Below are 14,371 nucleotides of genomic sequence, written 5' to 3' on the forward strand. Positions count from 1 at the left end.
TTAAAATGGTAGAGCCTTTATACCTCACTTTTTGACTAAAGGAGTATAGAGACACTACGGTAATATTTAAGTATAATTAATTGACTCGAAGGGGTAAATCTATTTTTTAAAGTATTTTTATTTTTTTTAAAGATTTTATTTATTTATTCATAGACACACACACACACACACACACACACACAGAGAGAGAGAGAGAGAGAGGCAGAGACACAGAGGGAGAAGCAGGCTCCATGCAGGGAGCCCAATGTGGGACTCCATCTCGGGTCTCCAGGATCACACCCCAGGCTGCAGGCTGCGCCAAATCCCTGCGCCACTGGGGCTGCCCAGTATTTTTATTTTTTAATCTCTCCTCCAACGTGGGGCTCAAACTCTCAACCCTGAGATCAACAGTCCCACATTCCACTGACTGAGCCAGCCAGGTGTCCTGGGTTAAATCTCTTTTTTAGGGATCCCTGGGTGGCGCAGCGGTTTAGCGCCTGCCTTTGGCCCAGGGCGCGATCCTGGAGACCCGGGATCGAATCCCACGTCAGGCTCCCGGTGCATGGAGCCTGCTTCTCCCTCTGCCTGTGTCTCTGCCTCTCTCTGTGTGTGTGACTATCATAAATAAATGAAAAAAAAATAAATAAATAAATCTCTTTTTTAAAGGGATATAATTTTACTTTACAGTTTCTTTTTTATTTTTTTAAAGATTTATTTATTTATTCATGAGAGACACACAGAGAAAAGCAGAGACATAGGCAGAGGGAGAAGCAGGCTCCCTGTGGGGAGTGCGATGTGGGACTCGATCCCAGGACCCCAGGATCAAGACCTGAGCCAAAGGCAGATGCTCAACCACTGAGCCACCAGGTGCCCCTACTTTACATTTTCTATAGCACCTAACATGTAAAAGCTGCTCAATTATGCTGAATTGAATGTGTAGGAGTAGCCAAGCATTTCAGGTAAGTTATTCCCTCAGGTAATAGGTAGAAGTGGAGGTGCCTGCATAGCGAACTATCTAAATTTTAGCACTGTTTCAGGAATGAGTTGTGTGGTCCTGATGCTATAATTACCTCCTGTGAAATAAAAGGAGGTCTAGATTGAATGAGAACACTGACACTGTCTGATTTCTGAAGAGGTCTAACACCTTCAGGGCAGCCCAGGTGGCTCAGCAGTTTAGCGCCGCCTTCAGTCCAGGGCCTGATCCTGGAGACTGGAGATCGAGTCCCATGTCGGGCTCCCTGCATGGAGCCTGCTTCTCCTTCTGCCTGTGTTTCTGCCTTTCTCTGTGTCTCTCACGAATAAATAAATAAAATCTTAAAAACAAAAACAACAAAAAAAACCCTAACACCTTCATCAGGCAAATTTCATCTTTCGCAGACTCTGCCTTATGCCACATCATTTTGACCCTGAGGGATTTAAGCGAGGGCAGGGCCAGCAGGTCGCTTGTCCAGGACCCTTCCTTTTGCTCCCCATCTCCACCAAGTCAAAGGCTAGAAAGGATCGAATAGCCTGACATCTATGTATCTGAGACCTTGTCAAAGACAAGCCATTTGATGTATTACACAAGCCAATGTAATGTCATTTTGCTGTCCCCTTTTCCTCTTTGAACAGACTTCAAGTTCTTTAACAAGACAAACACCACCGTGAAGAAGGATAGCAATGAGAGTCACAGTATTTGTCCAAACAGGTACCTGTGAGCAGACGCAAAGAGCAAGAGTGATAGTCTCAAAAGTGCATAAAAGTCTTATCATGGATAAATGTGCAAAATAAGACTGCTGATGGACATTCTGGGGCCTTGGGAGTCCTGAGAACCCCAAATAGATGTTCCCCAGAGGTAACTAGGATTGAGAGAGTGATTTCTGGAATAAAATAGGAATATCTGGAGCAGTGTTTACTGTTTTTAAGCTTTATAGGCAGAGGATCATGTAGTAGCACCTAGGACACACAACAATCATACTGTGTATTGCTATACATTCTACAAATCCATGATGTGATATAAAACCCCATGCTGTAAGAAGTTGAGGAAATCTTGTGACCATCAAGGGTGGGTTAGAATAGTTTGAAGAGGTTTCAATCTGTGATAGAATATAAAAGATATTCAAAATAATAGGAGATGGTGCACATTGGTAGAGCTGGGGGTGGAGGATGGGGTGGGAGTTGTGGAGGCAGATTAGGAAAGAACAGATACCCAGTCTGGGGGCCTCGAGAATGTTCCACAAACTCTCTGCGTGTGCTTTTGTGTCTTTATTGTAAAACGAATTCTAAAGTACCAGGCAAATGTGAATTACTACTAAAGAAGAAAAGTCATAATTAGACTGTTTTCCAGGATAACACTATAGCATTACCTTCTTTTAATTCTAGTTATCATCTAATCACCTCAATTAAGTGAAAGCATGACAGCCTGCATGACCAGGAAAAAATAACCAATAAACATCTTTCAAGATGACTGTGTTCCATTACCTTCATTCCTGCTTAATTCAATGTCGGCGAACAAACCGATCTTAATGATCTGCCAGAGGAGTCCCAGAACCAGATGGGGTTTCCCAGCCCGCAAATCTTCTGCACCGATGTTCACAACGTGACACCCAATGGCAGAAGCGGAGTTCAGGGCCAAGTTCAAGTTTTCCTGCAAGACAGCCAATGTACACATTTGCTTCTTGACCTTTCCATTTTTTTTTAGGAGTCGACTCCTTTTACTGAAAATAATGCTCAATGAGGAAATTAATTTCAGCCATACATGATCCACAGAAAACAAATTCCAGACAACAAACTCCAGACTTTGGTGTCAAAAGCATAGTTAAAACAAGTCTCAGCCTTATTATTGTTACTGTCTTTTCCAGAATTCCGTGGGAATTAAATTGGTATTTTTATGTGGTTTCTTTTGAAGTACACTGACACTGTCATGAAAAGAAAAGGCTGAGAGTGACTCGAGTCAGGATATCCATGTGGGTTAAGTGTTGTAGTTCTTTTTTTCTTTTTAAAGATTTTACTTTTAAGCAATCTCTATACCCCACATGGGACTTGTACTTACAACCCTGAAATCAAGAGTCACATGCTTTACTGACTGAGCCAACCGGGTGCCCCAAGAGTCATATTTCTTAAAATGCCTAAATGAGAGGTCTATTCCACATGTCCAAAAAATTTCTAGAAGTTGCAATCTCCACATCGTAAGAGGTGCTCTTGCCCGAGGGAAGTTTGCTATCTCAGAGTATAATATTCACTTGATGGAAAAGAAAAATGCTCCACTGCTTAAGCATGCTAATTAGTTAAGAGCTTAAATAGTTTTGCTCATTTCTGCATGCTTGAACACAGTGTGTAATGAAAAGAACATAGGGCTTTGGAGCTAGACCTGGATTTGAACTTCATTTCCACTGCTAACCTTGGGCAAGCTCAGGAGCCTTTCTGAGTTCCAGTTCTCCTCTGTCAAATCTGGATAATAGTTCTAAACTCAACAACTTAAGAGTTGTTGTAAGAATTAAATGGGAAGCTAATGAAGGGCAGAACTGATGGTCTACGGAATAGGCACTCACTAGGCAATTTCCCGGGAAAGTGCAAGATCACTGTATGCGTACCTGAATGATGAAGGGTGTAAGTTTCTTCTTGTTGATTGCTCTTTCATCAATTGTGTCGGGGACTGAAAGGTTGATCATTTTACTGAAACAATAATTAAACAAGGAGCTGGTTTACTTTTAAAGAGCCTGCGAGTATTCACAAATATTTGAAGGCTCATGACATGTCTAATGTAATCTGAAAACTCAATGCAATATATGACTTTTATCATGTTGATCACAAAAAAACTATATGCATGAAAAATGCAAATAAAAAGACAAAAATGTTTGCAGTAGTTGGGTATTTCTGAGTTGTGGGTTGGGGCAATACTTCCTAGTTTTAATTTTTGGTATTTTCTCATTATTTTATAAGAAGCAATAATTTGGATAATGAAAAAAACCTCACGAATAAATTTTAAAAACAAAAAAAATCCCACACTGAAATTGTATCTCTTCTCGATTATACAATTTGCAAGTAAGAATGACCATTTATTTACAAGGAGGTGAATTCATTGAGTGTGAGATTCTTTCATTCATCATATTTATTGAGAGCCTAAATGATGAGCTAGGCATATTTGGTGCTGCTAATTCAGTGGTAAGAGGAAGAAAGGTTCTAGTAATTAAACTAGAATCTGTGATTTATTTGGAAGAATCTCATTTGGTAAAATTTGGACTTAGATGGTAACATTTTAGGTGTTTATAATACTGCCCCCCAAATATGGGATTCTGCACAGGGAAAACCATGCTTCTTTCCATGTCAAAATTTTTTTTTTAAAGATTTTATTTATTTATTCATGAGAGACACAGAGAGAGGCAGAGACACAGGCAGAGGGAGAAGCAGGCTCCATGCAGGGAGCCCGACATGGGATTTGATCCCAGGACTCCAGGATCACGCCCTGGGCCAAAGGCCAGCGCCAAACCACTGAGCCACTCAGGGATCCCCCCCCCCCATGTCAAATTTAAATATCAAATCAGTAGCATCATGTGATTATCTCTCTGTATTAAAACACAGGGGGGAATTCTTTAGTGTCTATACATGGACAAAATGGGATAGCTTATGCTTTTTAACAGGGATCACAGTAGATGGAAAATGAAATGCAAAGGGGTTGGAATATCCTGACTGTTCATCTGATAGAGTTTCTGAGTGACAGAGGCTGAAGACAAATCCAGGCAGACTGATGATGGAGCATGCTCTTGGCCATCGTGTTATACTGCCTCAACAGATAGCCCATCAACTGACAAAGTGTTGATGATCTTACATCTTTTCTGCCAAGATACTGTTAGCTCTGGGGCAGTAGCAAGGACAAACACATTTTTCAGAAATAATTGGAGGGTGAGAACTGAAGAGGAGAGTCTTCATATTTTGAAGCTATGGTGCTTTAGAAATAAGGAGACACTGACATATGTTATGTCCAACATAGTTGTCATGTTCTGCTTGCTCAAGGGATGAGAAGAAATTGGAAGCTCTCAGTGTCCTTATAAAGCAGTCCCCAGTGTAAATGACTGAGTTTTAGATTTGTATTTGGTGGTACTTTCTCAGACACACTCAGATGACTTTTTTTTTTCTTTTTTTTTTTTTTTCAGATGACTTTCAATTCTAATTATTTCCCCAGCTGAAGCTGTCAAGCACTCAGAAACCAATATATCAATTATGTAGAAGGCTGTTTTGGAAGCCTGGACACAAAATCAACCAACGTCTTACCAAAGCACAATTCCATCACCAACAGCTTTGAACAGGTCATCGGTATTTGGGTTCATGGGTATAACATGTCTGCAGTCAGGATCATTTTCCAAAGCCTTGTTTATCCAGTTAACGAAAGCATATTTTTCTTCCTCTAAAGTCATGTTGAATAACAAGAAATTAGTTCACACTCTAGATTGACTCTAAAGCCTAAAATAATTTGTACAGTAGTGCTGAAAGTTAATGTGTCACAAACATGGGGTTCTCCTCTTTGGAAACCCAGACACTTAAATACAACATGGCTATTATGAAGTACAAAAGTAATAACAAGAAAACAGATCAAAGGTTAACTGATCCTTAGAGAAGTTACTGAATTCTTTCAAAAATTATTACTTACATTATTGTAGAGCTCTATTACAACAAAGTCTATCTTTGTACATACTGTATAATATCTCTTGCAAGCTAACAAAACCATACAATAAATACTTCTAATGCTATTATGTCAAGTATTAGGCCCAAGTCTAAATACTCCGCAATGAGCTTCTAACTGTATTCTTAACTAGGAAGCAGTATTTTTCTAGTGCCCCTCCTTGACATTATAGCAGGCACTCTAATTAGGTCATTGTGTTAACATACGTGAAACTCTTACTATTACCTGAGTAAGAATGCTGTGTTCCTTCACTGGACAGCTCTGAAGTGCCTCCCAGAGCACAAATCCCTTCTTTCCTGTTGATTGCTTTGCGGAAGGTTTTGGCAATGTCACTGCTTTTTACCTCTTGGAAAATCTATTAATGAAAATACATTGTTAATTCACGTTTCATTTTACATCAGGCGCAAGGATAAGCCCTTCTATCTTCTTTTATACTCCACTCACCTACATTTCCCCACACGGGTGGTGAGTGTTAAAGGAGATGGAAAACTGGGCTCGAGTTTTTAAGATGCTAACTAAGTACTACAATATTGCTACTGAAAATGAAGCCAGACAGTCAATTGCACACACTTGTCAAAAACGTTAAGTGCCACATGCATCAAATCTGCTTTAAGCTGAAAACTAGTGTGGTCCAAAGGCATAGGTAAATCTGCTAATTTTCTGCCAACAAGTAAGGCTTTGTTCCCTGGAGAGAAAAGGCTAAAGGATCCTCCTTCTTTAACCACAATTCTTAGCACAAAGAAAGATGAAAATTTATGACTCAATCAAAAAAACCTTTTTGAAGGAGTACAATGGTTAAGAGTTTGTTTAATCAAAATTTACAGAATAATAAGGTGAAAAATGGATTAAGTTGGCAAAGAAAGAAAACTATGGAGAATAAACACAAAGAAGAGATTTTTCAGTGATTGACTTGTTTGTTTATGAAATCCAGCTTCTCTTCACACTGAAGAACATGGCTAACAAAATTAACATGTACATTCTAATTGTTCAAGAGCAGGTGGTAACAAAGCAAATTTAATATCCTACCCTAACTGCCTGGTTGAATGAATGGACATTCTAAAGTACTAGCTATCTCTCTGTATTTTTTAAAGATTTTTTAGAGAGAGAGAATGCACAGGTTGGGAGGGGTAGAGGGAGGGGGAGAGAGAGAGAGAGAGAGAGAGAGAGAGAGAATCCTCAAGTAGACTGCCCACTGAGCACAGAGCCCAAGGTGGGGCTGGATCCCAGGACCCTGAGATCATGAGCTGAGCTGAAATCCAGAGTCCGACGCCTAACTGACTGAGCTACCCAGGTGCCCCAGGACTATCTATATATTTTTATTTATTAAAGATTTTAAAAATTTATTCATGAGAGACAGAGGGGGTGGGCAGGCAGACACAGGCAGAGGGAGAAGCAGGCTCCATGCAGGGAGCCCGACGTGGGACTCGATCTCAGATCTCCAGGATCAGGCCCTGGGCCAAAGGCAGGTGCTAAACCGCTGAGCCACACAGGGATCCCCCCTATATATTTTTAAATACTGGAAATGATCTAAGCCCAAACTTGTTTCTGATCTAAAGTAGCTACCTCCAGTAAAATAAGAGCAAGATGTAGCATCTTCATAAAAAAATTTCTCTAAAAGTTACACCTGGGTGGCTCAGTCGGTTAAGTGCCTGATTCTTGATTTAGGCTCAGGTCATGACCTCAGGGTATTGAGATTGAGCCCCGCGCTGGGCTCTGTGCTCAGCACAGAGTCTGCTTGGGATTCTGTCTCCCTCTCCCTCTGCCCATAGCCCCCCAACTCACACGTGCACAAATAAGTGCTTGCTCTCTCTCAAATAAATAAAATCTTTTTTTAAAAAAGGTGCTTAAAACACATTAAGTGGGCTTACAGAAGGAAACGTATGACCCTAATGGAAGAGTTGCTAACAAACAGAAAGGAGTCAAAGGCTTTTGGCATTATTGACAGGTACACACACACAGACATCTCAGGAGGTGCAGCCTATGTTTGAAGTTCATAGACCAGGGTCACAATACCTAGCAGTTCAGGTTGTATATGCGAGACCAGAGACCCAGCACAGAGAAGCTTGAAATTCAGCCCCATGTGCCATTAACCCAGCCCTGGATTCTGCATTAAGACCAGATCAGGCCAAAAGCAGAGATGGCCTTTTGATATTTAGATTTCACAGAAGAGAACCTTTTTGTCATTAATCCACTTTGTAACTGTAGGTGTTGCTGGTAGCCTCTCCTGAAGTCATGGTTTCCTCTTACCTTTCTAAAATTTTGACTTTCCTAGGACTTAGAGATCCAATTTTATTTCGGAAAATAGCAGTTAAGTTCCACAAAATCAAGCTTACTCAATTTCTACAGCTGTGATTTTTCTCTGCTCTCACTGTAATTTCAGAGGTAGAATTTTAGAATGGGTGTGCATGTGTCTATGTCTGTATACGTATATATTTGCATACACACAGACTACTCTAAATATTGCACATGACCAACGAAAGGACTTTTTCTCCTTTATGGCCATTATACTGACTCCAGTCAAGTATCAAATGGTGTAGAGCTGACTACTCATGTACTCTGGGTAATTTCTGAATTATCGACATTATTTTTACATACACTGATTTTTAAAGTCCAATTCTGATTTCATTTAATTTACTTTAACTTCTGAGCCAAGATCATACAACAAAATGGCAACCAGCAAATATAGCAGTCTTCACTGGGATGGATTTTTGTCACCATAGCTCTCCCTTCGATAACTATATCTCTGCTCAGTAAAAATGCAATATTCACTATTCTACCTCATTTGGAACTCCATTTAGTAAGACATTGTCTAGTAAATTAAAATCTGAAATGTGTGTTTTCCCTCATGACTGGAATACATAAATCACTGGCATGGTATACATTAAAAAAAAAAGGCATCCAAAATGTTACTGCTTCAGAAATGACCTATGAAAAGTCATTTTTTTTTTTTATTAGGACTTTTTTGCCTCATGATCTTTTCCTTCTAAAAATTAGGTTGGGGTCAGCCCAGGTGGCTCAGCGGTTTAGCGCCGCCTTCGGCCCAGGGCCTGATCCTGGGGACCCGGGATTGGGTCCCACGTCGGGCTCCCTGCATGGAGCCTGCTTCTCCCTCTGCCCGTGTCTCTGCCTCTTTCTCTGTCTCTCTCATGAATGAATAAATAAAATCTTTAAAAAAATAAAAAATACAAAATTAGGTTGGTTTCTACAATCACAACTGCAGGTGAAAAATAAATGCAAATTTATATACAGCATGGAAAAGAGGAATAATAAAAATAATAAGTAAAAATTTAAAAAAGTAATGTCTGCTGTATAATATCCTAATACAGTGACTTCTGTCGTTCTAGTTAAGCTCATTCCTGGGAACGAAAGCAGAGTTGCAATTAAATTAGTTTATTTTTAATTGTGTTACAAAGGTTATATGATCTTCATTTTCTCTTTTTAAAGATTTTATTCATTTATTCATGAGATCCAGAGAGAGAGAGAGAGAGAGAGAGAGAGAGAGACAGGGACACAGGCAGAGGGAGAAGCAGGCTCCATGCAAGGAGCTGGATGTGGGATTCGATCCCAGGTCTCCAGGATCATGTCCTGGGCCGAAGGCAGGTGCCAAACCGCTGAGCCACTTAGGGATCCCCGATCTTCATTTTCTAAATATTTTTATTATTTTTAAAAAGATTTTATTTATTTATTTGAGAGAGTGAGTGAGTGAGAGAGAAAGAGCTGGGGGAAGGTCAGAGGCAGAGGGAGAAGCAGACTCCCCACTGAGCAGGGGGCCTGTGCGGGCTGGATCCCAGGATGCAGGGATCACGACCTGAGCAGAAGGCAGTCAGCTTAACCAACTGAGCCACCCAGGCTCCCCTCTAAATATTTTTAAATAAATTATTCCAGCTCAAGTTTTCAGGTTCATGGTATTTTCCTCTGTTCTTTAGATTAAAAAAAAAAAAGAAATAACTGAAGATTTATGTATCTTCAATAGATTCACTGAAGGAAAATTTGCATTTTATTTTCTACTTTGGAGCAGAAATTGCAACAGTGGATGATAAAGCTATTTGAGTAGAAGCCCTGGCTTAACAAGCATCTCTGAAATCAGAGATAACACAAGGCCAACCGCCGTGCTGAAGTCTTCTCAATGAATCTTTTCAGAGCTGCCCGTTGTGATACTAATGAGCTCACTGTTTCATGCTGTTTTCCCTCGATGAGGAAGGGCTGGCTTTGTCATGCGCGAACAAATTCCTGGCATACACTGCTCACTCTGGCTCTCTATCGACATCTTTTCTGGTCTCTTATGGAATATATACACATATACATATACATGTTTCTTTTTCTTTTTTAAAGCTTCATCAACTTTCCAGCTCAGTACAGGACTAGTGGCCAGATGAAAGCAATCTGGAGGCATAATGACTTAAGAGGAAGGAAAGATTTCAGAAAGAATTGCAAAATATTGACTGGCTTCCAGGGTTTGAGGCTTTTGCTTTCCAAAGTGTTTCCAAAGTAGTACTTTTCGAATTTTTCCTTTTTTTTTTAATCTGTTGTAGGCCTGAGCTTATTAATAATAGGAAAAGAACACTACTTAAACAAACAAACAAACAAACAAACAAACAAACAGAAATTACTACCCCCAACAACATCCACATAGCATTTGCTATATGCCTGGCACTGTTCTAAGCACTTTACTTATGTGAAGTTATTTAATCTGATGACATTGGTGCTACTAGCAAAAGTCCTCAAACAGGTCAACAACTTAGAACCATCGTGCAAGAGCAAATTTCTCACTGTGAAAGTTAAGACTTTAATGCAGATATCTCTGCTGAACGAAAGTGCCATACCAGTCTTTTTAAAGATGCAGGAAAACACCCCACTATTACATTGTAGGAAAAAAAGTCCAGTCATTTCATTTTGAAATACTTAGAAGAAACAAAATCAGGGTATTACATTTAACTTTAACGTTTGAAGTTTACATTTAATTTAGGGACTCCTTTCTGCCCTATACATATTTTTCTCAATAATTAACATAAACTGATTTTGTCTGTAGGCTGCTTTGCAATTAACACCTCTTATGAAGCAATTTAAATAAAAAAAAAACAAAAAACAAAAAACCCAAGATGCAAGAGCAGGTTTATTTCTACTTCCTGTTAATTCCTGGTAGGACTTACAAATCAAAACCACAATGAGATACCACCTCACACCAGTGAGAATGGGGAAAATTAACAAGGCAGGAAACAACAAATGTTGGAGAGGATGCGGAGAAAAGGGAACCCTCTTACACTGTTGGTGGGAATGTGAACTGGTGCAGCCACTCTGGAAAACTGTGTGGAGGTTCCTCAAAGAGTTAAAAATAGACCTGCCCTATGACCCAGCAATTGCACTGTTGGGGATTTACCCCAAAGATTCAGATGCAATGAAACGCCGGGACACCTGCACCCTGATGTTTCTAGCAGCAATGGCCACAATAGCCAAACTGTGGAAGGAGCCTCGGTGTCCAACGAAAGATGAATGGATAAAGAAGATGTGGTCTGTGTATACAATGGAATATTACTCAGCTATTAGAAATGACAAATACCCACCATTTGCTTCAACGTGGATGGAACTGGAGGGTATTATGCTGAGTGAAGTAAGTCAGTCGGAGAAGGACAAACATTATATGTTCTCATTCATTTGGGGAATGTAAATAATAGTGAAAGGGAATATAAGGGAAGGGAGAAGAAATGTGTGGGAAATATCAGAAAGGGAGACAGAACGTAAAGACTGCTAACTCTGGGAAACGAACTAGGGGTGGTGGAAGGGGAGGAGGGCGGGGGGTGGGAGTGAATGGGTGACGGGCACTGGGGGTTATTCTGTATGTTAGTAAATTGAACACCAATAAAAAAAAAAAAATACCTGGTAGGACTAACTCCCTTCCTTTCTCACAGATAACTCAGACCTACTCATATTTTGACTATTTTTAAGATGTCTCACTGGTGACAAAGCAGACAGAAGTGGACAGACATTTGGTCAGACACCCATCTTTCTATTTGGTCATGGTGGTATCATTCTGGAACCTCAGACAGGTTATTTTACTGTCCTTCATATCTCCTTTTTTTTTTTTTTACCTTAAATTTTATTTATTTATTCATGAGAGACACAGAGAGAGGCAGAGACACAGGCAGAGGGGTGAAGCAGGCTCCCTGCGGGGACCCCATGTGGTATTCCATCCCGGGTCCCCAGGATCACGACTCAGGCTGAAGGCAGATGCTCAACCACTGGGCCACACAGGCATTCCTGTCCTTCATATATAACATTTCTTGAATAGAAGGGAGCTAACTGGAAAAAGGCACTAGTCCCCTGTGTAATGTCAGGGAGACTACTTCCTTTTTTTAGGAATCCAGGATTTTATTTTCAATTGGAAAAATGAAAGAGTACAAGCATATCGATTCCTTTCAATCTTAAAATGTACATTTTAACCTAAAACATCTTCCTTAATATTTTTTAAAGATTCCTAGTGATGCCAAAATGATGAGGCATGTCATTTACTTTTTAAGAATATACTAAAGTAATCAAACCTTCTCACTTAAAAGCCTCAAAGGACTCTGAAGATTCTGCGACATTTCAAGATCTACAAAATGAAATATTTCCCAAGATCATTTTTCTCAAAGACACTCTCATAATTTTGTCCTTAATAATACTGGCAACACTGCAAAATCATAATGATTTAGGCCCATTCTTTCTAGCAGATTAAAATTCTGGGCAGTAAATTATATCAAAAATAACCAATCATAGTTAAACTTCCTCTCTAAGCTGCTTTATATTCACAATTCAACATGCACTTACAAGGGGAACACATCATACATCAGAGGACATGCAAGTGCTCATATTGCAAGTCAATTGCAACTTACTATTGAACACAGAATTCAAAACAAAAGGCTTTGCCAATAACTGAAGACAAAAACAGTGGGGAGGAAATCAGTATTTCAAAAGAAGCCAGCAGGAATGACACCATTACAATTATGACACATGTCTACATTTTTAAAACAGTAGCCCTCCCCGCTCCTGTTCCCTCTCCCGCCAACGCCACCAAATGCTCTCAGCTCACTAGACATCATTATTTAGTCCATTTGTTTCTGCAATTCTTAACAGTGTTCTAAAGGAGTTAAAACTGTAATGGGAGAGAACATTCCAGAATTTCCCTGGCTATAGTGAGAGCTTCAGTTACCATGGAAAAGGAGGGTAAGAGTGCTAGGAAGTTTGTGATAAAGACAAGCTACTAATTACCTGTTTGTAATACAGTAAAAGGAATGCTTAATCAGATCTAGTCAAACTCAGTCTTCAATTAATAGATAAAACCACTACAATCGTAAGGGTGTTGTCAACTGAGGGAAGAGGCAATGGCTACTCCTTAACATACATCTCAAATACTCCATCAGTGACTATGGGCTGAAATGGGGCAGGTCACCCCAGCTCAGTAGAGGGGAAAGAATCAGGCTTCGGTAAGGAGTGCTAGGCCTCTGCTCTGCAGGCACCGAGTGTGCTATGAACCCGGTGCCTGAAAGTGGTAGAATGAAGTCAGCCCTGGGCCTCGAGGAGTGTTTGATGATACTAGGGAGGAAGATGAAAATTTTAAATGCCTCTTCGAATGGACTACAAAGATGTGTTTCTACCTTTTAATTATCAAAATTATCATTCTAGGGGAAATGGTCGAGTTAAATAATACGACCGTGAGAGTCATAACATCTTTTTAATCAGAAAGTTCAACTGGGGAAGCTTCCAAAGCCGTGAGTAAGGGTGCAGCACTAAAATCTGGGAGCACCCTAATCACCAAGGGACAGGGAAAGAGCACCTCAAGCATGGCACTTAGCACCTTGAAAAAAATGCCCCTGAATGAAGCCCCGGGGGGAAATGGTTCACCTTTCAACACAGGTAGTGGGTTCTAGTGTATTCTAGTTTTGATTGGGGCAGTGTTCTCTTCCTCAGTCCGTTTGCCAAGATACTCTAATGGCTAAAAGAACTAACTGCATTCGGTGGGATGAGAGAAATTTTATTAGTTGTAACAGTATTAATATGATACATTTAGGAACTTAATAGGACTTGTTACTGTAAGATCCTACTAGACAAAGGAACCACCCTGACTCCTAATAACGGTGGAGTTTCAATACTTACATAGACAAATTCATCGAAACTTATCTTCCCATCTTTATTCCTGTCACCATCCAGCATGAGTTTTTGAATGATTTCTCTCACTTTATATCCTGGTAATGGCATATTGGCTTCCTTGAAAAGCTCATGAAGTTCATAGTCACAGATGAATCCATTGCTGTTGAGATCTTTGTACAAAAGGAGAACAGGCAAAAAAGGAAAAAGTTTAGGTGAAATCAGTTAACCTCTTAGAGTATTTTTTTTTAATTTTTTTTTTTTAAATTTATGATAGTCACACAGAGAGAGAGAGGCAGAGACATAGGCAGAGGGAGAAGCAGGCTCCATGCACCGGGAGCCTGACGTGGGATTCGATCCCGGGTCTCCAGGATCGCGCCCTGGGCCAAAGGCAGGCGCTAAACCACTGCGCCACCAGGGATCCCCCCCTTAGAGTATTTTTATAATGGGAGCATTTTTCTTCATTTGAGACTCCATTCCTAAAGCCTGCCTGAATACAGCATTTGCTCTTCTTCTTTTTTTTAAATTAAGATTTTAGTTTATTCATGAAAGACGTGGAGAGAAGCAGAGGGAGCAGCAGAGGGGGAAGCAGGCTCTCTGTGGGGAGCCCGA

At 40.2% G+C, this 14,371-nt stretch overlaps 1 protein-coding gene across 12 annotated transcripts in view; it reads right to left on the reverse strand.

Moving 5' to 3' along the window:
- PLS3 (plastin 3) overlaps nt 1-14,371 on the reverse strand; it is a 91,223-nt gene that overhangs the window by 15,468 nt on the left and 61,384 nt on the right. For all 12 annotated transcript variants that reach the window (XM_072816995.1, XM_072816989.1, XM_072816996.1 and 9 more), the window contains 5 exons: nt 13,769-13,932; nt 5,864-5,993; nt 5,230-5,362; nt 3,552-3,633; nt 2,440-2,605 (listed from right to left, as the gene is read on the reverse strand). In XM_072816995.1, coding sequence (XP_072673096.1) covers nt 2,440-2,605; nt 3,552-3,633; nt 5,230-5,362; nt 5,864-5,993; nt 13,769-13,932 — 675 coding nt within the window. The remainder of the gene's footprint in view (nt 1-2,439; nt 2,606-3,551; nt 3,634-5,229; nt 5,363-5,863; nt 5,994-13,768; nt 13,933-14,371) is intronic.

Source organism: Canis lupus, chromosome X (genome assembly GCF_048164855.1).
Source record: "Canis lupus baileyi chromosome X, mCanLup2.hap1, whole genome shotgun sequence".
Taxonomy (NCBI): domain Eukaryota; kingdom Metazoa; phylum Chordata; class Mammalia; order Carnivora; family Canidae; genus Canis; species Canis lupus.